Source organism: Alexandromys fortis, unplaced genomic scaffold, assembly GCF_014885135.2.
Source record: "Alexandromys fortis isolate MF-2015 unplaced genomic scaffold, M_Fortis_MF-2015_v1.1 scaffold_115, whole genome shotgun sequence".
Lineage (NCBI taxonomy): Eukaryota > Metazoa > Chordata > Mammalia > Rodentia > Cricetidae > Alexandromys > Alexandromys fortis.
The window spans coordinates 3,593,471-3,620,182 of NW_026067989.1; the positions used below are offsets into that span (position 1 = coordinate 3,593,471).

Sequence of the window (26,712 nt, forward strand, 5' to 3'; positions counted from 1 at the left end):
GAGGCTCACAACCATCTGTAATGAGATCTGGTGCTGGAAGAACACTGTATATATAATTAATAAATAAATATTTTTTTAAAAAAAATGGGCATGAGCTGACAGAAATATTCTGCAGAATGCAGCTTGAAGACAGAATAGTATCCAGATTCTCCAATGGTAGGATGTTTCAAATAGAGGTGTGGGATAGTGGTAGAACTCACAACATGGCAATGAGTTATGAACACAGGTAATCCCCTGAGCTACTACTTGGTAAGTATGCAATCTGAGACAGGTCACCTAACTACACAGACCTCCCAACCTTTCTTCTAAAAAAACTGAGACATGTAGGTGGAGAGATGGCTCAGCAGTTAAGAATACATACTGCTCTTGCAGAAGACCTGAGTTCAGTTCCTAGCACCTACATCTGGTAAAAATTCCAGATCTGATGTGTTCTTCCAGCCTCTGCAGGTACTACACTCACATGCACAAACCCACACAGACACACACATATACACATATTAAAAATAAAATCTTTAAAAACTGGAAATGTAACTCAAAGGTCAAAGCCTACATGTGACCACCAACAGCAACACACACACACACACACACACACATCAACCTAGAAAAACATAATCTATTTTAGAAGAAAAGGATTAAACTAGAATGTTCCTTGTAAAACAGGTTCTAGTCAATGTAAGGTGGTAATTAAATTCATATTTTGAGGTCCTACATCTCTATTAGAAACGACCAACAGTGATAGACAAATGTTTTTCAAAGAAGAATAAAATTTAGTCATAACCATAATAACAATAAAATTATGTGGGATTCCCCTCTGTATGCTGTGAATGTGTTTTGTTAATGAATAAAGATGCTTTGGTCCTATAGCAGGACAGAATAGAGTTAGGCAGGAAAGCTAAGCTGAATGCTGGAAGAAAAAGATGCAGAATCAGGGAGAGACACCATGTAGCTGTCAAAGGAGAAAGATGCAAGCTGCCAGTCAGAACCTTGGTAAACCACGAACCTCGTGGTAAAACATAAAATAATGGAAATGGGTTAATTTAAGAAATAAGAACTAGCTAGCAATACACTTAAGCTATCTATTAGCCAAAAACTGTTGTAATTAATGCAGTTTCTGTGTGATTATCTTGGGTCTGGGCAGCCAGGAATGAATAAGTAGTCTCTGCCAACAATAAAATAAATATTAAAAAAGGATGAGAATCATCTTCATGGATCAACAGAAATAGAAATCCTAAGTGATATTGCAAGTATCACTTAGCCAAGTCATCTTCCAGAGGGACATGTGCTCCCATTGGAAGTAAAGGCAAACAGATTTCATCTCTGTACAATCATCCATAGCCTGGAACTTATGACCTGAGCTACCAACCTTAGTTGTTCATCACTAACTTCACCAGACACTGTACTGTCCAACAGGTGACAACACTGTAGAACTACTGCTTCCATTGCCAAAGCTGCCCCAGCACTTGGCCCTTACCAAGGCAAGGTGTAGCTCTCTCACAGTCCTCCTCGATAACTTTATTACTTCTCGACTTTCTTCCAACCCTTTTCTTATTTATAGAATAGTCCTACACAGGATCACTTCTATAATTTAACATATCAATAACTCTACCTCTTCTAAAAGGAGCCTTTCTCAATTATTTACATGTTGGTTGAGTATTCATCTCAGAGCCCTCATAAACCACTTCTAATGTAGAAAGCAGCAATGAAGTCGCTTAGTGCCCAGAATGAAATATACAAATTACTTATAAAGCTAGAGCAGAGCATACAGCATAAACAAAAGAAATGCAAGTGCATCATTCACCCATATTTATTATGCAAAGTGAAAGTTTTATGAAGCTTTGAATAATATATATTTGTTTTTCTACATAAGGAACTAATTCTCTGTAAATAGTAATGTATCACTAATAGCTTCCTCTCTAGTGAGGAATTTCTGGACAGGAAAGAAAATATCAGACTTCCTTTGTGGGAGGATTAGGACTCAGAACTCTGAAGGCTTCCTACCTTTGGAACAACTAGGATCAAAACAACAAATATAACTCTCAAAGCAGTGCACAGTTTTGAGGACTCAGGAAAACTATAAACAAACAAAAATAATAGAAGAGACAGAAGCAAGAAAAGAAAAGGAAAAAGGGTAGCAGAAAGACCTGTGATCTACAAGCAAAGAAGAATACAGAAGCCAAAGAGCATATTCTCATGCCAACATTGTACTGGACAGATGTCGGGTTCTTCTAGTCCCTGAGCCCTACCCTCAGAAGTTCTGGATATTCAACCTGAGATCCCATTAGTAACCCTCAAAGGAATATAAAAGAATTCTAATTGAAACTACTCCCAAATTCCTGTCAAAAGCTGAAACAAATCCATCTAGAGAAAGAAAGGCTTAACAGAAATTAAATCTGTGTGATTCATATTGAGTTTATAACAGAAGCAAAAATGAAAAAAAAAGATGAAGAAAAATAAGCCACTGTGTTGGGAAAGATAACCAACAGATTTAAACTACTAAGTACTTTGGCTATTAGAATTACCTCTAACCAATAAGCTATCTGCAACTGATATCTGCAAAAAGAGGAAAAATGAATTTTCTGGCCTCAAATGCAGAGATCCACCTGCCTCTGCCTCCTGAGTGCTGAGATTAAAGGCGTGCACCACCACTGCCCAGCTTCAGTTTATCTTCTTAGATCAAACTATGCACATATTGCTTCAAACTATGAATAATTAACATTGAGAATTTATAATACAGGGCTCCACTATGTAGTTCGGTCTATAAAAGTGCTTGAGTTTGTTCCCAGAACCCACTTGGTGAAAGGATAGAACTCCCACTCCCAAAAGTTGTCCTCTGACCTTCACACATGCACTGTGAAATGTACACGAACACACCAAATAAGTAAGTAAATATTTTTCTTAATTTATAATTTATTCATTTATAAGCCAGGCACAGTGTCACAACCTTTAATTTTAGCTGAGGCAGGTGGATCTCTGTGAGTTCAAGGCCAGCCTGGTCTACACAAAGAGTTCTAGGACAGCTGGGGCTATGTAGAGAGACCCTGTCTCAAAAAAAAAAAAAAAAAATTAAAAAGAAAGAACTTGTAATTCATAAGAACTTGTAATTCATTTCTGAGTCTAGTTCTTCTGGTGTTCATAATCTAGCACCTGCCTAGTACACTGAGGAAGAAGAATTTTATATTTAAACAGACAAAAAAAAAAATTGCCAAAAGCTGGATGTGGTATCACATCTCTTCAAGTTCAAGACCAGCCTGGTCTACATAGAGTTCTAAGACAGCTAAGGATACATGAAGAGATCCTGTCTCAAAAACATTCAAAAGCAAAGACATTGCCAAGAGGTTGGCAAAATGGTTCACCAGGTAAAGGCCCCTTCTATCAAGCCTGACAGCCCGAGTTCAGTCCCTGGGACCCACCTGGTGAAAGGAGAGAATTTACTGTGGCAGACATTCACATGCTTGCTGTGGAGTATGCCTGCAGCACAATCCTGCACATATACCCATATGAAATCTAATTTAATTAAAAAACACACTGGCAAATACCGTTCCAGCTTTAAAGACTACCTATATACACAGAGACACAGATATGCAAAAACCCAATCAGTAGTTGCTCTTCAAGAGAACCCGGGTATGATCCCAGCACACACCAGGCAGGTAACAATCATCTGTAACTCCATCCTCAGCAATCTGACACCTCTTCTAGCCTCCAAGGGCACTGAACATCTGGTGCACAGACACAAATGCAGGCAACACACCCCCATCCATTCACATAAAAATAAAATTTTAAATATTACATATATGTGGAAAATTGAGTTTCTGTATATCACCTGCAGGTTGGGGACATAGGACATTTATGTAAAACTCACATGAAAGTTCATATGGAAAGGAAAACAGCAATAGCTTATTACTATTTAGAATGTGTTTACTTGTCCAACTAGTATCTTTACATCTAGTTGGTCACACAAGTGACACTTTAGTACATTTTTTAAAAGAAAAATCATATGAACACTTTTAGCAGTATCTGTTGTAAAAGTAGGGAGAGGGCAAGGTACAGCCATGCACAGCCATTTCTATTTGTCTTCAGGCAAAATGAAGGCTCAAATAAAGTATTGCATTTTTAACAAGGATTTTAAAAGCTAAAATAATAACAATAAAAAGTAGCAATAACAATAATAGTACCAAAACTTACTTCAAAAAGAAAGAGGATGGAGTCCAGCTCCTCCCTTTGTGACTTATTATTCCCTGGAAATTAAGAAAAAAAAATGAGTCAACATGCTAGCACTTAAGCTTTGGAATCTCATACACGATGCTGAAAGGCATCTCACATGCTGCAGACATGCATTAGGAACTACCGACACTCAGGGGGAGCACTGCTAGAAAGAGGGCCCCGAGTTGGTACATCGAGTCCATGTCACCCACAGCCACCTCTTACTCTCTTATAACGTCCATGTTTTCTAAAGTTTGTTTCTTAACTAGGTACTCACCAGCTGAAATTATAGTAAAAACGCGCGGTGCAAACCTTGATAATATTAACAAGCACAGAGCATGACATCTTTAGACAAGAATCTGTCTCCTTCATTACACAATTTCAGGCTTCATTTTTTTCTTTTTTTGAGATAGGGTATCATTGTTGCTAAGGATGACCTTGAAATTTTGATTCTCCTGCCTCTAACTCCCAAGAACTAAAATTAGATTACAAAAGGTGTGCTACCATACTTAGATTTATGTGGTGCTGGAATCAAACTCAGGTAGGAAAGCACTCTATCAACTGAACTACACTCACAGCCCCACAATGCCCTTTTTGATAATATTAATCGGTAATAAAAAAAAAAACTGTACTATTTGCCTCTAGCAGGAATTATCATTTATTGTCTATAATATGTCCCAAACATTGTGCTAAGCATGTAGCTTAAGTCATCTACCTTAAGAATCAGCAGATAGTAAATATTTTAGGCTTTTCAGATCTCTTACAACTATCAGACTCTGTTGCCACAGGCTGTACATAAATGAAGGGAGATGACTGTATCCAACGAATCCGGTGGGGCATGGTGGTTCACGACTGTAACACTGTTAGTGTGGGAGGTCAAGAATCACCAGGCACTCAAGGCCAGCCTAGGCTGCACAGCAAAACCCTGTCTCAACAACAAGGACAAAACAAAAGTCAAGTAAGCTATCAGTTGCAGGCTCCTGACCTAACTGACTTCTCATTTACAAATACTAAAAACTGTCTGTTTCTCAGGAATTCTGCTGGACCCAGGGGACAAAGGAATAAACCAACCAAACAACACTCCCTACTCTGGGGAAGATTACATTTTGACAGTAGAAGGCAAACTATAAATAAGTTAGGAAACCCATTATCAAAAGCAAATGAGGAATACTAAAACCAATATGCAATTCTGACTTGGGAAGTTGGGAAATACTTTGCTGGAAAAGCGACAACTAGGCAAAGATGTACAATGGGCAAAGAAGCAAGCTCTACAGAAATATGAGGGAGTTCCACCCCAGGCAGGGAGAGTGGACCAGACAAAGTTCCTGCAGCTGAGCACATCGGAAAACAGCCAGAAGGACCTGGAGGCTAGAGCAAAGATGGGGAAGATTTGAGCAGATGAGTTTAGAGAGTAGGTGCGGCAAAGGAAGGCAGATCAGATAAAGTCACTACAATGATTTGAGAATGAAAAGCCATTGAAGACTAGAGCTACAGTGGTCATGTGAGTTGTGGCTTCAGCTACTATTCTGAAAAGAAACTTGGGGTAGACGAAAGCACAAGAATGGAAGTGAGGAGACCCTTCCTAAAGCTAATGCCAGTCTAGACAAGGATAATCAGTGTGGACAAGGAGACAGGCCAATGATACATTCTGAAGACAGCCAGCATCTCCAAGGTTTTGTCCTATTCTGAAAGCCTGAAGCTACCATAAAGTGATTTCATTACTCCTAGTAAACATTTTTCTTCTATTTGGGAGGGGGTTCACTTTCTTTTTTGCACTCCAATGCAGACTGCACTAAAAGCAAGAGCTTCCAAAAATCTCCCACTGTTCCTATTGGTTATCACTGAATCTTTGGGAGAGTTTCCAAAATGGGGCACAGTCTCTTCCCTACCATAAACAGATGTCTCCTTCCCTTGAATCTGAACTGCCTCACGATAGCCTTTGACCAATGTGACACTAGCAGATGTGAGGTGTTCTGGCTGATGCTGAGACTCTGAGGCCATCCTGTAAAGGAATTCAATCTGGCCTGCCTGCTGGATAATGAATCTCCACATGGAGAAGTACGGCATTCTAGTCAATTGTAAGACACGTGAGTGAGGCCATTCAAAACAGCTGACCAAGGAGCAGAAGCTAGGCTAAACCAGAAAAACTTCCCAGCAGACCTAGAGAACCACACATGGAATAGTGGTTGTTTTAAGGCATCAAATTTGGGAGTGATTTTTCATACTGCACAAACTAATACAGTTTTGAAATACTACAATTTTATAAAAGAATGGATGTAAAAAAGGTGAAAAAAGAAGAGGAAAGGAAAAGGGAAAATGAATTATGACAAAATAACTTTGGATAGTTGGCTTATTTTTAAATGTGATATTTTAAATTTTTTCATTGCTATTTTGTTTTTATTTGGGGTGTGTGTGTGTGTGTGTGTGTGTGTGTGTGTGTGTGTGTGTGTGTATTGCAACAAGGTCTCACTAGGTAGCTTTGGCAAATTTCAAACTCACTATATAGACCTGGCTGGCCTTGAACCCACAGAAATCCATCCTCCTACTTCCGCCTGAATGCTGGTGTTAAGGCTTGAGCTACCACACTCAGCTAATTGCTATTTTGATTGCAAAAAAAAAAAACATAACCCTTTTCTCCTCCAAACCAAAGTAGAGTAGAGCAAAACTAGCAAAGTAAATACTGATCATTTCACATTTGGCATATCTACGCTTGGAGCCAAAATAAATTTTCTTAAGCTCAAGATTTATACCAGCTTAAATTGGAGATGGAAACTGAGAAACACCTTAAGAAGAGCACACGCTGGCATCCCTGGCACAGGCTACTGCGTCATATGATGTAGGCTAGAGCCCCAAGCTCTTGGTAAGACTCTGCGTCCCCTGCTGCATACCCCAGCCCACTGAACCCTGGGTCCATAGCCCTTCTCCTCCACACACAGGGCACACTTCTGTTTGATCACAGCAACTGAGTTGTTTCTTCAGTTTTTCTTTCCTACCAACCAAAGTCTGTCTACATTCATCCTCTAGCTTATCTCGTTAGACAAAAAAGCCACTCTGCACTCATCTCTCTGTCTCTCTACCGTTCACTTTACCCCCACGCCCTTCTCCAAGCCCCACTATATCTGCTATCTCTCTCCGGACTGCCTACAGGCACGGTCCATAGCAACTCTCCCCATGACCAGCTAAAGCACAGTCTACATGGCAGCTCCATGGGTGCTTTCCTCAGCTCTACATCCCTCCGCTCCATGCCCACCTGTCAAGTTCTGACAGGTCCTCACTAAGAAATGTTCTCATGTCAGACATAAGCTCTCACTTCCTAATCCCACTGCATCTCATCTTTCTGCATCATCAGGCTTTCTGATCTTGCATGCCTTGAAATCTCTCCCCCCTGGGCTTCTGTGACAACACAATTTCCTAACCCCCTTCTACTAATATATTTCTCTCCTCTTTATTTGCTGACTCCCTTTTCCTTGATATACTTTCTCCCTTGGCAACAGCAGCCTTCTATCCCCTTCCCCAAGCTCAGATAACCTATATTTCTGCTGCCCAGCCAATACTTATTTCTGTGTTCCACAAGAACCTCAAATACAGACTGGTCATAGCTGCCTTCATCTTCTTGCCTCCCAAATATTGTTCTCCTTGAAGGTTTCTGAAGCTACAATTGTACCTCATAAGTCAAACTGGGACCCTGAAAGGTTCTTTGACTTCTCCCTCTCCTAAGTATCCAGTCTCACAGGAACTCTTTCCCCTCCCTTAATCACCACCTTGCTGTGTTAGCAGCTCTCGCTTGAGTGACAGCACCAGTCAGTCCCCCAACTCACCTCTGGGCCCTATTCACTCACCACTTAAGTTGTCTCAGAGGTAAATGTTTTTTATGGGATATAATTAAAAGCAAAGACCCAAATCCCTAGCCTGGAAGTCAAGGCTCAAAATAGGATTACCTACATACTTCTTTCTATTACCTTAAATTGCAAGAAAAAGAAACAAACACATTCCCCACACATGCCCTAAAGGCACACTGCCTTTGCTCAGGCTCTGTCCTCTACCTGCAATTCTATTCTCCATTCAAACTCTGCTTTCAGATCCATCTACCCACCTACAACCTTCAGGCTGAGTTCATCCCTATGGCTAACAGAGTGACCAATCATGCCTACATAATGAAACCTCCACTAAACCCAAGACATTCTGGATAAGGAAGCTCCCAGATTGTGAAGAAGAATGTATCATGTACATGCAGAGTATTCTCCAACTCCATGGCAATCCGTAATCAGGACCTTCCAGACTTCACACACAGCTTTATCTGCTCATAGGCTCCCTTTAAAATCTGTATTATTCATGTGCAACTCAGTAAATGAACTAAAATTTTGTAATAAACAGGTAAGGTGTTTCCCTACATTCTCCCAGCTCCTCTATCAAATTAACCCACCCTGCAAAGAGAGTATTAGACTCTTAATTATGGACAGTCTGTCACTGCACAGGCAGCAACCTAGAACTTGCAACTGGCATTAAAGGGGGCAGCTTTGTGGCACTCAGCCCTTACCCTGCAGCATCTGAAACTACTTCCCTGCAGTCTGGCAAGACTGAATGGCGTTAATGGGCACCAGCTGATGTTTGTTGGGGACTCTAGCAGCAGAATGATATGCTGTGTTGGTGTAAGAGACCGGGAAAAACACTTCCATTTGTTTCCCCTAATTTCCCAAACAGATGACATGAAACGGAAAGGCAAAGACAATAATGGCCCTTACTAACCAGGTGCTGTGTGCCAAGCTCTGTGCTGAAATCCTAGTGCATCTGTTAACCTGCTTCTTGCTGACAGGAGGAAGCCAACATGCATAGGTCAAATAATGCTCAAGGAGAAACAGCAAGAAGGATGAGGATAGTCTGGCTTCCCAGCTACACAGTTCCTTCACCCAAATTCCCATAGCTGGTTTGCTTTCCAAAGAATATTTTATATATGGGCATAAAAAGGAAAACATATACAGACAAAACTCATTGGTAATACAAAAAAAATCTCTAAGGATGGAAGGTATGGGTAAAGGACACACCTGATTTCATTTCACATCCCCCCTTAATGGAATTTGATTCTGCTTCTGGGGTTGTTTTATTGTGTCTGGCTTTTTGTAGCAAGGTCTCACTATGTAGGCCACTATGTATGAGTCTTGAACTCATGATTTTCCTATCTCTGCCTCCATAGTTCTGGGGTTAGGGTTATAGCTTGTACCACCAAATTCATCTTAAATCTGGATTTTTTTTTAGACTGTCCATTGCATTATTTTTCTCCCCTGCTCTTTAAATAATTTGTCCCTTTGGAATTCATGCCTTCTGCAGGTTCCTTCTATTTTCCCTTTAGCCATCTGCTGTTCAATTAACACCTGTTTACGGGAACACTCAAGGGAAACAAAGATGTCAACCAGCCCACCAGAGTGATATCTCAAAGCCTGGAAAGAAAGTTTAAAAATGCAGAACTTGTGGCTCAAGACAATGTAATATCTGGAATCTCCTGTAAACTCAAAAAAAAAAATAGTTGTAGAAATGCTTACCTTTTAACTTCAAACTATTTTCCAGTGTTATAAAATTTTCATAGAAGATGAAATATATCTGAGAGTAGTTGGTCTCAAAAAACTGCTTAAGATCGCTTGCATCCACATTATCTGAAAAGAGAAGTTTGCATTTACATCATTATTAGAAATCATAAATATAGCCAGGTGTGGTGGTTCAGGTCTTTAATCCCAGCATTCAGAAGTTAGAAGGTGTATCTCAGCCAGCCTTGTCTACAAAGTGATTTCTATTTCCAGGACAGTCAGGGCTGTTAAAAAGAAACTCTGTCTCAAAAAAGGAAAGAAAGGAAGAAAAGAAGGAAGGAAGAAGGAAGGAAGGAAGGAAGGAAGGAAGGAAGGAAGGAAGGAAGGAAAAGAAAAAAGAAAAAGAATAAATAAAACAAAAATAAAAAAATATTCACAAAAATTTTCAGAAATGGAAAAAAAATAAAGCTAGTCTTACTCCCTTATGAGAAAAAACAATACCGTATTCTCATTTGTTTATTCACCTAAGAGAGGTCAGAACTGCACAGGGGGTACCACTCACCACACCAATGTGCAGGAAACCGTGAGGGCCATGAAAGACCGTCAGGACTGCTTGGGGACAACACTCACAGACCAGGTGAAAGGCTGGAGAAGGTGGGTTGGTCTGTTGAGTTTCTTTAGGGAGAAAAAGACATGGAGAGTCATAGAAGAAGCAGCTTTGACAGGGGCCTCAAAGAGGGAACAGTCTGTGGCCTTTTGGGGGTCACTGGTGGAGGTCTTCTGCAGACCAACCTCCCCTCCCTCTCCACCACCACAGTGCTCCAGGCACTGTGACCAAGCACGTCTTCCCAATACATCCCTGCGGTCCCATGCACTGGGCTCGTGTGTTCCCTTCCTTCCCTCGCCTAGGTGCCCCACCCTCACTCCCCCTTGATATTGTGAATCACGCATTCCTGCTGTGATCAGGGACTACATGCCATGCCAGAGAGGTGGGTGGTACAGTTACCATTCCCACCGGGTTCCTTCTTCCCAGGGGCCTGCTCAACCCAGGCAAAAACCTCAGCTGGGGAGGTTATCCACTTTCAACAAACCTTTGTCCATTTTTCTAAGATGGCAACATTGTTTGTCCCATTTACAAGATCCTGATTAGTGGAGTTAATGCCATAGAATTATACATATAAGGGAAATTAGAAACAGTCTCAAAATTCTAAAGATTATTCAAGAAAAGAAACGGATGGTGCCACTCAGTCTGCTCAGAATACTATTCCCTGGGTTTGCAGTCCTAACTAATACTGTAACTCCATGAGGCACAATCTCTGCAGTGCCCAAGTCACAGAGCTAACAGCATGGGATCTACAGAACTGACTTCCTCTGGTTACCATGGAAGGCCCTTTTGTGTAAAATTTTTTACAAGTTCTTCAGAATAATGCATCCAAAATGTTTATAAACTCACATGAGTTTTCAATTTCATATTATTTTTACTGCCCAAAATAAAGCACCACCAAACAGTAGACTCCTAGTAGCTGACAAACTGACCTTGGTGAAAAAGGCAGCACTCTTCCAATCATTAACTGATCAATTTCTGCATTACCTTGAGATATAGGACCTGGCAGACCCATATGGGACCGGATGTGTGTTATGTCTATCAAACAAAGTCTGTTCCCGATTATGTCTTGTACCTGGATAAACAATGAAGTCAGCTCTGTATCATCTTGTATAAATTCTGCAGTTTGAATATGCAATATAACTCTACATATTGTGAATCTGTAACTATATTAAGCGGTTCTTTAAAATCCCTTAGCAGCATAAGAGTGGCATATAATTCTGCCTTCTGGACAGAAGTATAAGTGCTTTGTTCCACATTGCTTAATTTATCTCATTTTTAACCATCTTTCCCAGATTTATTAGCATCAGTATAAAATCTATGGGTCTAGTTATTGGAGCATCACGTACAATTTGAATAAGTAGCTTCAGCTCACCAGGGAACACCATCGCTCTCTTATCCATGGATTTACTCACTTGTTTGCTTATTGGTTTATTTAAAGACAAGTCCTCAACCCAAGCTGGCCTCCAACTTCCTATATAGTGGAGGATGACCTTGAACTTCTAATCCTAGGGATTAAATTCAGAGCATCACACATACTAAACAAGCACTTTAGCAACCAATGACTACTGTCATTCTTAGGAGCAACATAGGCTTTCTAGGAATCCTTGACAGCCGTATTCAGAATCTGCCTGTTGCAACATGACATCTATGTTCTGTTGATCTCAGGATTTCCTGTTTTGTAGGTATACAAGTGATAGTCATTATTTTAGCACTGATTGTTGTAGGGTGTTTCTTTTATTCAACTGATTTATGAAAATATCAGGGGTTTAGTGATGTATGAGTGAGGCTAGGTTCTGTGAGGACAGGGACAGTATCTAACAAAGAAGACCTGATTTTCTCAGGAATCCAGATGCCCCGAGGAATGAAGCAGCAGGACACGTCCCAGAACAGGGGAAGAACAGGGTGGAAGTCATACAGTGGAGGTGCAGACAGACTGCCAGGAAGGACGGTGTATGTCCTAACTGCAGCTCAAACCACTGGCAAGCCTGGCACTAAATGCCCTTTCTGCCAGAGCATTAAGAACAGGTGGCCCAGTCACCTCTCACTGTCAGCTAAACCACACTACCCACTGCCATCCTGTCTGCACCTCCACTGCACATGACTGTCCCCCTCAAGCCCTACACTCTACCCTCTGGGATGTCTTTACACTCCTCAAAGTTTCCAAACTTTTTTCCACTTTGATCCCCTGGGGATACTGGCGTGACTCCCAGATCATCCATCCTATAACTAGCTTGGCCTCATCCTTCAGAAATGGGATCGCTCATTAATATCTCAAAGAAATCCACAAATGTCCCAATCCAATCTCTCGCCTTCATCCTTGCAGTTAAAGAGCTTCAGGCTCAGGAAGCCACAGGGAAACAAAGCATTCCCTTAGCAGGGAGGTACAGGTAAAGAAGCATCAGTACTGACCAGACAGGTTACTGGCTGATCAGCAAATTTCCAGCCTGATCCCTTGGCCCCTGGTCCCTCCAAGACATTCAAAATACCAGCAACCAGAACAAAAACAGGCCTCAAGAACTGAAGGGCGTCCATATAGACCACAATGCTTCCCTGAAGCCAAAGGCTAGGTAGCAGTCACCTTCTTCCTTAATCACCCAGAGTCCTTCCAATTGATAAGAGCTTAAAGCTCTCTTTGGCAGGACAAGTAGATACCTTCAAGGTCATCCAGTACACAGTAAGCCAAGCATAGCACTACTACAAGCACAGTGTTACTACACACTCAGTTTATTTACACCAGTTCAGGACTCCTCACTGTCTTGGGAGTCCTCATCAAAGACAAAACTAAAATGAGCCAAAATTCCAACTTACTCTGCTACATCTGTATCATTTGATACCTTCATAAGAACAGAAACTGCATGCAAGCAGGAATCCCACCTGCATGGTTCACTGCTGCCCCTTCTGCCTCAGGAAATGACCTGGACTACCCATTTGTTAAGTGAATGGACAAAGTCTGATTACCAGATGTTTTACACATCTAATCCAAGATCCAGAGAATACAGAGTAAAGATAGGTCTTGCAAAAAGCACTGGGATTTAGCACCCTGAAAAAAAAAAAGATTAAAAGAAAATAATTTTAGCAAAACAAATTTTAAGAAGAGATATAAAGGATGGGTTTGCTGGGGGGGGGCCTATAACCACAAACTTTCTTTAGACAGGCTTTTTTGCGTAATTCATTCACTTATTGTGCCCTATCACTGCCAACTAGCGCTCTTAAGTCAAGTGCTCAGAAATTCAAAGAGAGTAAGAGTCAAAGCCAACAGAACGATCAGGTAAACATAACCAACAACAGCCAGGGCACCACAGCAAGAAGTAGACAACCCCACACAGGCAAGTTTGGGATATTAATACTGCATATAGTTACGGTCTGCTTTTCACGTTACATGAGATTAACATGAGTTATTCTACTCTACCCTCATTACAACTCTGTGAAGGAAATGGAGCAGTGTGGGGATCACCTTTAAATGATCTCCTTTGACCTGTCCAAAACAACAAGAAAGTTAGAAGTTCGGGCCTGGGTGGAATTCCTACCTGAGTTTCTGACTTCAAATCAAAACTAGAAGGCAGGTCAGGAATTTAGAGGAAATAAATGATCCCTGAAGATGTGCAGAAAAACCACAGGTAAAAGAACAGGAAGTGCTCAAAGTGAACAGGCAGAGCAGAGTGAGCAACAGTCAGCAAGAACGGGGAGCAGCATGACAGCTCACAGCTTCAGGGACAGGTGAGGACAGAGCCAGGTCGGAGGCCTCACTCCGCTCATCTTGTGTCTGATGAGGAAGCTAGAAGCTGTCTTATTACCATCAGACAACTCTGCCAACTACGTCCAAAAAAACCACAGGGAAGCGAATGCCAGACATCCATCCCTACAGAGCTTGAGGTCAGTTCTAACTTTTTTAAGTAACCATTAATTACTCCTTCACCATTAGCAGCCGGTAAACTGCATTACTTTCCCATTTTCTCTCAAAGATAATCTGTATAGCACATCAAACTTTGCACTCCTTGTACTAACAGCCTTTTCTCCACTTCCAGCTGGAAGGCGACAGCAAAGACTAACAGCAAAACCTTTGGAGCAGACTATGTCTGGCTGCAAGCGCTACAGGGTCTGAGACAAATGAGATAAATTGCTCCTCAATTTCATCTGAAAAACAGGACGAACAGTGGTCCCTAATCTGCAGGGCTACCTACGGTGAAGAGAAAATAAGCATATGCAGAATGCTTGTAGAATGTCAGTTGGCATCATATAAATGTTAGCTGTTTTTTATAATTACTTTGCTCCTGGCAAAGCTCTCTCACCAGGAAGAAAATAACACAACCTCACCTATGTATGAAGCCATCAAATTCAATGACTCAGAAATTCATATACTGAACATGACCATCCCATATTAAATAGTACTTAATTCCAACACAACAGTAAATACTGCCAACCCATGTTGGCATACCCATGAAGCCAGGCCAATTTTCCCTCCATCTCCTTCTACACATGATCCTTTTCAATGGCAATTCTATCGCTCTTTAGTTAGAAGGGTCAAACATAGCTTCATGAGAACTTGTTTCAGCAGATCCCTATAGAACCAAATGAAGGGGAGTCTGTAGCCCACTCAGGAGTCCCAGCTGCTGACTCAAAAGAAGAGAAGGAAGCTCAAGCCCAGATCCTCTATGATAGAGTACCTTCAGACCTCCTTTACCCACGTCCTAGAGCAAAGAGCCACCTGGTTCCGGACACGCATTTGTGTACATTTTCTATTTAGTCCAATCACCTGAATAAGGTACTGAAGGCCAGATGATCAAAATCATAGGCTTGTGACAGTGAAAAAGGGCAACTGAAGAATTCAAGGTGACTTACCAAAACAATCATTTGGAAACACTTGGTAAGAACAAGAAAACTAGAGGTTTGGAAGGGGAGCAAGTGCTTGCCGAGCAATCCTATGAACTGAGTTCAGATCCCCAGCATCTATGTGAAAGCCAGATGCGGCACACACCTATAATCCTAGCACTTTTGGGTGGAGTTAGTCAGATCTGGGAGCTTGCTGGCTAGCCAGCCTAGCTGCAACAGTAAGCTCCAGTGGAAGTGAGCCTTGTCTCAAGAAAATGAACAATAGGAAAAGACATCAAATGTCAACCTCTGGGCACGCACAGAGGGAGTATCTACACACAGGTCCACATACAAATACATCACACGCACAGAGAGAGAGTGAGAAAGGGTGGGGAGATAGAGAACATGGAAAATAATGTACAATAAACTAGGGAGACACAAGGCTAAAATTTTGTCAGAAATGTATGTCACTAGTTTTAAGCCTAGTACGATTAGTTTTATTGGCCAATATTAGCCTTAGAGGCTGATATGATTTAAGTAATTGCTTAGGTAGGTACTCTCTTTTCTCCATGATGTAAAGATGTCATGTACTATTTGTTCCCCTAGACACATCTATAAATTGTGCCCACTCACAGTGACTCCCTGCTGATCTCCTGGCCTGCTTCAGCAAGTGGTGCTTACAGAACAGTACTGGCTGGGAAAGTCTGAGGTAGTCAGTGATTGAAGAGAACTGAGAAAACACAGGAGCACATTTGGACCCAACCCAAGAGGCTAGAGCCAAACCCAGACAATCTGCAGTCAGAAGCAGAACCGCCCTAGGCAGTACAGACCCAACATCAGGAGAGTGAAAAATAGATGCTTGTTGAGGTTAGGCTCCTGGGAGCTGCTGAGGTCAGAACGGGTTGTTAGGAAACACTGTGGAAACACCAGTGCAGAAGAAGAAAGTGGGTGCCAACAACCTCACTGATGGGAGGGCCAGCGAGTGATCGAACTACAGCAGATGCCCCAAGGACAACACACTGTCACCTCCAGTTAAAAAAAAAAAAAAAAGAGTAGGGAAAAGGCACTCAAATAGCACAGCCTGCACCTTGACACAAACTTTCTATCAACAGTGACCCTCCTAGCCTGAGTCAGGAAAGGACTCCAAGTGACATCAAGTGGTTCATCTGAGCACCTCCTGTGAGCGCAGTCAAGTGCTGTAAAATGCTGTAGCAGGTAAACAACAGGAGCTTATCTAGGAGAGGAAGCCAACTGTACCAGGAAGCTCTCCAGACTCAGCAGCTTTACTGTCCGAGAACAGAAGGCGTCCAAGGAATGACTGCATTTCCACGGCCAATCAACAAACACATTTAAGTTGTTATCATTATTATAAAAGAAACCCATTTCTGAAAATTAACTATATACATATATATATGAAGATTCTTAAAATGTTACCTATACAGTATTCAAGAAGATGAGGCAAAAGGACTGCCACAGTTTAAGGCCAGTCTGAAATATACGGGGAATTCCAGTCTAGGATACAAACTGAGATTTTGTCTCAGAAAGCCAAGAATATAAGCTAAAGAGTATATGTTTCCTGTACTGCCCATGCACAAACACAAAACCCTTATGTGGGTGGAAATACAAATTTATGCAATGGAAAGCAAGTCAGATTTAGACTCTGAGCCTAGAGTGATCCAGGCCTAAAACCAATGTGGCTGAGGCTCTGGTGGGAGTACCCCATACAGGAGGGACTGAGAGAAGGTGGCATAGCCCTTTATCTTAGCTCTGTTTATCTTCCCCAAGTCTGTTAGCAGGAAGGGACTCCAGCCTGGCTCCCCACATTCTGGTTTCATGTGTGCATCTTGCTCCAGAGAGAGTTTAGTCTCATGGCACCTAAAGGATAGGCATTAAATAAATGCTCACTGAATAGATTATTAGTCAGCAGAACTTAGATATTCAGAGGGACTTGATAATTTAATCCCCTTCTATGGATGAGTCAAAAGCATTACTGAAGGCCACAGCGAACAAGAAAGTGATTTATTTTTTAAAAATCAGAGCAAAACTTCTTATAATAGTGGTCCAAAAGATTCCTAACTATGAAGAAAGATGAGGGCTTCTATCCTAAATACAAAATAAGTCCACAGCCATACCATCCCAAACATGCTCAATCTCATCTAAACACAAAATAAGTAAAACAGGACAACAAGCAATGATACTTACTCTGCAGCTATTAATTTCTATTAATTTTCAAAATTAACTTCTACTAATTTTCAAAACAACGGCACCATAAGCATATATGTGTCCATCCCTTAAACTATTGTCAGTGCTCATTTTATAAAATTAGCTCATATCTGTACACCATCCTTTATTTAAGTCTGCTATATTAGGAAGATAGCAGACTTAAAAAGATGTTCAACAGGAAAGCGTCTAAGCTTGCTACTACAGGATTTTTAAAAGAATTGATAGCAATTTCTCTTGTACTTTTAATAAGTAAATTGCTTAATAATTAGGATGACGAACTATCACCACTTATTTACTGAAAGACATTTATACCTGCTGCATGCAACAGTCACGTGTGCAGATCAGAGGATAGCCTCAACTGTCAGCCCTTGCCTTCCAATTTGTTTGAGACAGGATATCTTGGATGTTCACTGATGCCTACCCCAGGAGAGCTGGCCTGTAAGCCTCCTGGGACTGTCTTCTCTCTGCCTCCCATCTCACCTTAAAAGGTCTGGAATTATACATAAACACTACACCCAACTTTATGTGAGCTCTGTAGACCCCTCACAAATTGCACAGCAAACACTTTAACCCTAGAACCATACCCACAATCCTGGCACAGATATGAGTTAATGCAACCAAAATCTCACTTTTAAAAAATTAAAATATGCACCAGGAGTGGTTCACATGCCTTTGATCCCAACACACAGGAAGAGGCAGAGGCAGGTGGATCTCTGTGAATTTGAGGCCAGCCTGGTCTACAGAGCAAGTTCCAGGCCAGGCAAGGCTGCAGAGTGGGACCCTGTTCCAAAAATAAAACAAAGTGCCTCCTCCAAGCTATCAATTCCCTTTATCTCGCAAAGTAAATAAAACACAAAGATCACACAACCTAAGTTCTGATTACAACAGTTACCAGGAATTTCAAAAAGAAAAACAACATTTAACATTCTGTTAGTGAGCCCACACCTTCCACAAATTCAGCCTTGAGTTCAACACACAAGGTAGCCCAAATCTGGCCCTAACTCTCATTTTTATTCTGGGTTGTGTCCCACAAATCCAAATGCTAACAGCAAGTTCTTCAGTTGCTGGCATCAAAATCCAATCAAAAATAAACCCCATCTCTTAACTGCATCTTAGTTCTCCCTACTGTTTCTCATCTCTTTCTCTGCATATCTTTTTTAGTCTCAGACACAAATACAATTTCTATGAAGCTTTAAGAATCAGAAGACCAAAGTCTGTTTCAAAAGTATGCTTTGTAACACATGAGACTTCATATTTCTATAAAACTCTCAAGTAGCACAATACTTCCAACCTCACCCAATTATAGGCACTAGACATTTCTGATATGCAATTACATCCCCAAAATCATTCAGATATTAACTAATAATATATTCAAAACAATTCTGGCTCCTCTCTTAATCCCCTCCACCCACCGGAGCAGGAGAAGTCCTCCCTTGTTCTTTGCAAGTCACCGGCTCCCTCTCCCTTAGGTGGCAACAATAAACTGCCTAAGAAACCTTAAGGCTGCAGTCAGAGGCAGTGGTCTAGGAGCACTCCCGAGGTATACATCAGGCTTCCTCATTTGTATTCATCTCTTGAGAACCTCAGGCTTCTCACATGCCCCTCATCTTAAGATACCAACACCACACCACTCTGGATAGTCCTGTCTCATCCCAGGTCTCTAACACAGTGCTACAGCCAGTACAACTCAACAAATCTCGAGTCTACCACATTTCTAGTAGAGCTCAGACCCTCAGCTCTGCCTGAAGCCTGGCATCCCCTAAGAATATGTCCCACACAGCCACTAGATGAGGTTTTCACCTTCCTCCTACACTCACATGATACTTGGCCTCGATGAAGTGTGGCACTTCGCTGCTCCCTCACCCTGCAAACACACACCCTGAAACTCTAACATAACAAGCACACCACCGTTTCCAGGCCTTTCTGGTCCTTCCTTCCTCACATAGACAAAGAGCTCCTTTGCTGCTCATCACACCATAGACCAGTGTCCACCCCAAGCCCAGCTGGAGTGGCGCACTGTCCCTTCCACCCCGGTACACTCTCCAGAAACTGTCGGGCCCGGCTCCTGTCTCCATTATCGGTGATTTCAACATTTACAGGATGATGCCTGGCTTCCTCATCCCTAATGAAGCCAGGCACTCCACCTCTACCACCCACACCCACAGACGGAGCCTCGACCTGGTGATTACTACCCGCCTCCTAAGCCTTGGCTTCAAGTGATTCATTCTCCCATTCCTGCCATCTTTTATCTTTCCTGCCCACTCCTGAACCCTGATCCCGGCAACTCTTCAACCCTACTGGGTCCATGGATCAAATCTTGAATCTATCATCTTGTTACGATCCATGTTGTACTCAAGTCCTCATTTCCTCGCATTTCCAATTTAGTTTCCACAGCCATCCTCTTAAAAAAAAAAAAAAAAAAAACCAAACACACTTTTATTTATTGGGAGGGGCATTTACGTGTAGTAGCGTCTAAATGGAAGTCAGAGGACAACTTGCAGAAGTTGGTTCTCTCCTTAGTTCATGTGGGCCCGAGGGACCAAACCTAGGTTACGGAGCTTGGCAGTGGGTGCCTTTATCCACTGAGCCATCTCTCAGCCATCTCACTAGCCTAATCTTTTTAGGAACCTTTCATTGTCCCTCAGCCCTTCCATCATTTGTTCTTCCTTCATAAATCCTAATCTGTTTCATCCTTGGTTCAGCTGAATGCATTTATCCAAAACCAAGCCATGTGCTAGGTACAAAAGTTTTTTTTTTAATGTTTATACTAGGGATGGAGAGAAGTCTCAGAGGTTAAAAGAACTTGTTACCCTTGCAAAGAACCAGAGATAGGCTCCCAGCACCTACATTGGTGGCCTACAACCTCCTATAACTCTAGCTCTCTGGGGTATGACACCCTCTTCTGGACTTTGTAGGCACCTGCAAGCACACACACACATACACACACACAAACAATAAACAAAACAAAAATCAATGCATATGAAAAAAAAGTCCAGCACACATGTGATTTATAATGCATAATAACAAAGCAAGCACCTTAGACCACCCACGAAATGAAGGCACCTAGTCTAACCATCCTTTTGCTGTCCTGCTCTAAGGAAATTATCACTGTTAATACAATGGCCAATATTCAGTGTTCTCAAGGCCAAGAGAAAATACATATGTACCCTGTGCCCGAGTTTCACTAGCCTGAGCCTCAGAAAGAATGGAGACTCATTGGGACTACTACACAATACATAATCTTATTTGCAGAAGAAAAAAATTCGTTTGGCTTCTTTGATACTTCTGTTTCTTACATACATTAGAGTCATATTTTACTGTTACCCTAGTTACATACTAATTACACTATTTAAATGTTTTAAATTCTCCCATATGTATGCATGTGTGTATGTATGTGTGTACATGTGTATGTATTCAAAATCTTGTCACAAATGGCAACTAATTTCCATAGGGTTCCACAGTACTTCCGGCTACAATTTTAAGAGCTGCCTGGAGCAGACACTGTTGGTCCTCTCCAGCTCCCTCACCTCACCCATTCACCCCCACAAACAGCCCCTCACTCTTCCTAACAGAGTGTACTCAGGGATTATCCTTCAGAGAATTGTATCCACTGGGAAGGCTGGCCTACACCACACCCATAGGAGTGGACCTGACACAACTGAGCCTACTATGATGACAAGAAAAGCCTTGCCGGTGACTACCATGGACCCGAGCCTATGACACAGTGCCGAGCCATTTAAACAGAAGTCTCAGAGAGAGGTACTGGGAAAATACTTGTTCTTCAAGGGACATAATGAGCAGCTTTTTTCTGCCTCTGGCTATCATCCACTGGGTAGCTCTGGGTATTCTGACACCGAGACTCAGTGAGGATGACACAGGAGAAAGGCTGGAAGCCTGGACTGTCAACACTAGATTACCTCACTCTGGCTTGCCCTGCCTAAGGACCTCTTTATATAGGAAGGGAAAATTCCTTTGATCCATTTCTATTAATTTTCTCTTAGTTACAGCCAAAAGCATCCCTCTACACAGACAGCTGAAATAAAATACAAAATAAATACTAATACCAATTGAAAAGCTCCCAGAAGCCAGGTAGTAGTGGCTCATGCCTTTAGAGGCAGGTGGATCTCTAAATTTGAGGCTAGTCTGCTCTGTGGAGCAAGTTCCAGGACAGTCAGGGTTACAGAGAGAAAACCTGTCTCAAAAAAACAAGAAAGAAAAGAAACAAACAAAACAAAGAAAAGCTCACATAAATCTCATCAGACGTTTTTAAGGCAATTATATTTGCACATTCTTGTCCTAATCTGGACTGGGGCCAGCTTATATCACAGGGGGATGTATGTTTGATATTTGTTAGAGACAGAAATAAGATAGGTAAAGTAAAATCTAAATGGTTACCTCTTTCCCGCCACACTCAACATTTAAGAAAACAAAAAAGTGGTGAAGAAGGCGGGGAAGGCCATCAAATAATGCTTGTGTCAAATAACTATTATTAATAATATAATAATAGCCTGCAAAACAGCTCTGCATAGGGTGACTCAATTAACCCTCAAGCAACGGCAGGAGGCAGGTACAGTCTTTACTGCTGTAGGAAGAAGGGTCAGGGAGGGCAGTTCACTCAGGTTTTGGCTCCACACTGCTGGGTTCCCACTGCTCAGGTGACTGGGTCCACACTTACAAAGAAGAGTGGTGGAAGAGTAGAAGGAAGCAGACCTGGAAATGTACTTTATTTCATTTCGCTAGAAACAATAACAAAACCCACAGGAAAGATATGGCATAGGCTACAGACTCATTTGTAAATCCAGAAAAAAAAAAAAACCCTAGAAAGTAGCTTAATTCATTTTATATTTCTGTATGTATATGAGTATGGTGTGCAAATATGTGTATATGTATTCCCATGTGTGTGCAGTTGCACATGAGTGCACATTTCTGGACACCTGAAGTTATTCTCCACATTATTTATCAAGGCAGGGCCTCTCACGGATCCAGACCTACTGATTCCCCAATTCTGACTAGTGTAGCAAGGAAGCGTTCTCTGGATCCAATCTCTACTAGTTCCAGGATTATACATGGCCCCATGACTACATGGCTTGACATGGACTCTAAAGATATGAACTCCAGTCCTTGAATTTGTCCCAAGTGCTTTAGCCATTGAGTCACCTCCCCAGACTCCATATTTTAGATGGGTATATCAGAGCCAATGTACAATTGAATAACCTTCCTCCTGGATAGGTTAAAAGGGAGGCTTTTCCGTGAAATTAATTTAACAAACATTTAAGTGGCCTTTGCTAAAGGACTGTCTTTACCTCTAGAAAATCATAATGATGTTCTTGCTCTGCCCACAACCTAAATTAGTGACCTCTGTGGTATCCCTTACACAAGTAAACAAAGACCCTTATTCTGGTCATTGGAAGCCTTGCTGGGCACACAAACTGCTGACAGTGTGTAAGAGCCTGAAACTCAACAACCTACAGTAGTAGTAGACAGTTTGTTATGGGAGCTCAGTAGAGCACAAGACAGCCACATAAGGATGATGTAGCCTTCCCATCCTGGTATGAGCAATGTCTAAGGTGCTTTCATGAAATACTCAGTATTGGACTATATATAATGGTAACTCATATAAAATTCTCTCTCTCTCTCTCTCTCTCTCTCTCTCTCTCTCTCTCCCCCCCCCCCTGCACAATCACGAGCAAACCTGAGAGCAAGCGATAGAGGGAAAACATGCACAAATAAGACAGCAAGCTTACGAAATACCAGCAATGGAAAAGGGACTACAGAATTTTAAAAGATTTTATACACTCAAGCTCACTCATATTTAAATTTTCATAATAGGCATATAAAATATGTAAGCACCCCCCAATAAAAGAAAAAGTGTTTCCCAATCTTTAGTAAAGAAATTTTTTCAAAGCTGGAATACTATAAAAGAAATTAGCAACTATACAGTCAAGACATTGTCCACATTATTCTCCAAACTTGAAAAACACAACTTTTCAACTTCAAAGGAAATTTAACAAAATAATACATAAAATAATATCTTTGCCAATTCTAAAAGCAGCAAATTATATAAATTCCCCGTTCATCATATGCAGTACACTTTTGGAACAGCCATACACCTTGCACTGAACGCTTGGTAATGACCTAATTGCTAAAAGGAGATTCATTGTTTAGTAAAGATTGTGTGTCTGTAATTCAGTGGAAAGAATAGAAAACAGAACTGGGCAGCAAGAGACTGCTTATGTCATTCTCAAGTTTGCACCAAGTGGAAATAAGCAAACACGGAACACCTTAGGATGCAAAATAAGGTGATGAAATTTCCAATCACAGCAGTCTTCATTTTCAAGACCTGGTAGCCTTAGACCATATGAGTCAACCTCTTATTCTGCCAGAACACTGACTATAAAGTGCTAATGAGATGGTCCATGCTCAGAAATGACAGCTCTGTAAATCCACCACAAGATTCTCTTCCAGCTACTAACCTCCTCCTGCCATCTGATTTTGAATCACCATGCTACAGGTGGTGGGTGGGATCTCTGACCTGGAGACAGCAACAGTAGACTTGGGCAAGCATGCGGGCCAGAGGCATAGCTTTAGAAAGGACTTCAGCCCTCAAGCAGAGGAGTAGGCACTGACCGCTAAGCTGCTCTCTGTAGAGGGAGGCAAGCATTTATGGATTTGCTGGGGTGGACTAACATTTTCTCTGGAGGATCACAGGAGCTTAAGCAACCGCAGCTGCGGAAAGTATACTTGTGGTGGTTTGAATGGGAATGACCTCCACAGACTCCTTCACTTGAATGCCTGGTCCCTAGCTGGTGGAATTATTTAGGGAAGGAGTAAGTGTAGCCTTGTTGAAGGAAGTAAGAATGTCACTGGAGATGGGTTTTGAGGTTTCAAAAGTCTACAACAGGCCCAGTCTGTCTGCCTCCAACTTGCAGACAAGAAGTAAGTTCTTAGCTTCTCCTCCTGTGCCATGCCTGCCTGTCTTCGGCCATGCCCCTGCCAGGATGGTCATGGACTTACCCTCTGAAACTGTAAGCAAGTCCCCAATTAAATGCTTTTATAAGTTGCTTTAGTCATGTTGTCTCTTCACAGCAATAAAACAGTAACTACAACACATACAAAAGTGGACAGAAGAAAACACACATCATGGTTTCAGTGGTCAGCAAGCTTAGGATGCAGGAACTTGTGTGCCTGTCTCCTTTAAGCTCTGTCTTAACCACAGTCACACATCTGAGAAAAACGCAAGGCTCGGTGACACTGGGTTATAATACAATTAATAATAAGCCAGAGATCCAAGTTCTCTCAGGTCATTTTATTAAGAAACACTCAAAATACAGAAAACATGAGTTCAAAATTGGCTGCACACCTGTAATGAGCCTCCCTGCAGTGGAGGATGCCTTTGTCATCATTTATATAGCTGTGTCATTACTGTCCTGACCCATACACATTTTCCTGGGCTCGGTCTTCCTGGGACAGCTACTGGCCTGTCCCCTTTTCATCCCCATCTACAGTCTTACTAGTATGCTTCTCCTTTGTCTGTTACTGGATCACCAGTTCAGCCCATTTACTCTAGCTTTCCTGTTCCATGGGCCACAGTGTTCCTGACCTGCAACCTCATCACTGGTCACTGAAGAGTAAGGAAGGACACAAACCTCCTCCACAAGTATGTATGCTACAACTTTACACCACTCACTTGTCTAACACCATTTCTTTCTCTCTTCTCTTCTGTCTCTAGCCACTGCCTAGCTCAGGACAAAGCATTTGACTGTTCATGAAGTAAACAGTGGTGGTTTAAATGAGATTCCCCCCAACTCATATTCTCAGGCATTTGAATATTTGGTCCCCCAGTTGCTAACCCCTGTTTGGGGAAGCTTAGGAAGTTTGTCCTTTTTGTCCTGGAAAAAGTTCATCACCGGGGGTGCGAAGTCATTCCCAGTTCAGCCCCTGCTTTCTGTTTGTGGTTCAAGATATGAACCTTCAGCTCTCACCTCCCAGCTCCAGTTGTCATGGCCACCCGCTGCTACACTTCCCTGCCATGATGGTCACAGACTCTCATCCCTCTGGAAATAAACCCTTCTTCCTTCTCTAAGTTCCCATGGCCATGGTGTTTCATCACAGCGACAGAAAAGTAACTAATAGATAAGCCGAAGAAAGCTTGTGGTCAGACGGCCAAAGTCTGGTAGGTTACTCCAGCAGGTCTACTTCCCAAACAGGAACCACAGCAATTCCTGACCTGTCCTTGCCCCCTGGGGTTCCTATCTATCTTCCCCCACCTGGCCTTACCCCTGCTCTTCTCTCCATTTTTTTTTCTACTTTAACTCTAGGGACTGCGGTACAGTTCCAAACAGTTACAATTCAAACCCTTTGCCCTTACTGTTTCCTCTGCTTGGAGTACTGTTCCCTAAAATAATGATAAGTGAGACCTTCTCAACTCAGGCCTTCATCAAACACTCTAGAAAGGCTCTTCTGACCCCAATACCTAGACAGGTATGCACACTACCCTTACCAAGATCCATTTTCCTATTAGCAATACTTGAAATTACATTGTAATGTTACTCGCATACAGTCTGTCTCAGTAGAATGAGAATCCTATGAGAGCTGGGACTTGGTTTGTGAATATCAGTCACTCACTCTACAGAATAACTTAAAAACCAAAGGAGAGTCTCTATTCTAGACAGACTTGGAGTGCTCAAATCTATTTCTTCAAAAGACAGTGTCTTATTTTCCTCAAATTACTCTTTAAATATAACTTCTACGGTCTTAAGTAGAATTTACAGGATATCAATGGAGGATTTCTCATCAGTGATTTGGGACAAAAGCTAGTGAACTTTGTAGTGAAACAGGCATCAAACAGGGACACTGCCAGTGCCGTCTTGCACATGAACGTAGAAAGGAGCTAGAGCTGAGGTTCCATCTCCAGGAACAGAACAAATGAGCAACCTAACTCTTTAGAACACCCTATTTCCCTCACCCAGTGAATGGCGCAGAAATAGGAAATGACCCAAGTAAGGCCAATCAGAGAGGTTCTTGGGAACTGGGTGGATCCCTGAGGAGGGGCTGGATTCTTCCCCTACTCACTAGCTCTAGAGCTGTGTCAGGCTGAGGAAGCCAGAGATCATCTTTCCTGTGCCTGGAGAGCTGGTCTGAGAACAAAACAAAAGCACAGAAAACAGACCCAGAACTGTGAGTGAGGAGAACTATTCCACCAAAGGAGAGATGAGAAAAGAAAGAGTGAGTATGAGCGGTAAACGCCACGGACACTGATGACACTCCAGTCGAAGGTGCCCTTGCCCTGTGCCTGTTCCATCCCTTCTTTCAGCTGGTGCTGCTGTGTGTCCTGAGCACAAAGGTGTTGGCTAG

The 26,712-nt window shown here is 42.0% G+C and overlaps 1 protein-coding gene across 11 annotated transcripts in view; it reads right to left on the minus strand.

Moving 5' to 3' along the window:
• The window catches only part of Ralgapa2 (Ral GTPase activating protein catalytic subunit alpha 2), a 266,124-nt gene that overhangs the window by 227,015 nt on the left and 12,397 nt on the right, over nucleotides 1–26,712 (minus strand). For 9 of the 11 annotated variants that reach the window (XR_007594897.1, XR_007594898.1, XR_007594899.1 and 6 more), the window contains exons 2-3: nucleotides 9,738–9,848; nucleotides 4,183–4,235 (exon numbers count right to left, since the gene is read on the minus strand). Coding sequence is in view for 7 of the 11 variants with exons in the window: in XM_050159621.1 (XP_050015578.1) it covers nucleotides 4,183–4,235; nucleotides 9,738–9,848 (164 nt within the window). In the remaining 4 variants the exon portion in view is untranslated. Of the gene's footprint in view, nucleotides 1–4,182; nucleotides 4,236–9,737; nucleotides 9,849–26,712 lie in introns of those variants that run through there. The other 2 variants (XM_050159619.1, XM_050159624.1) reach the window with 2 other exon arrangements.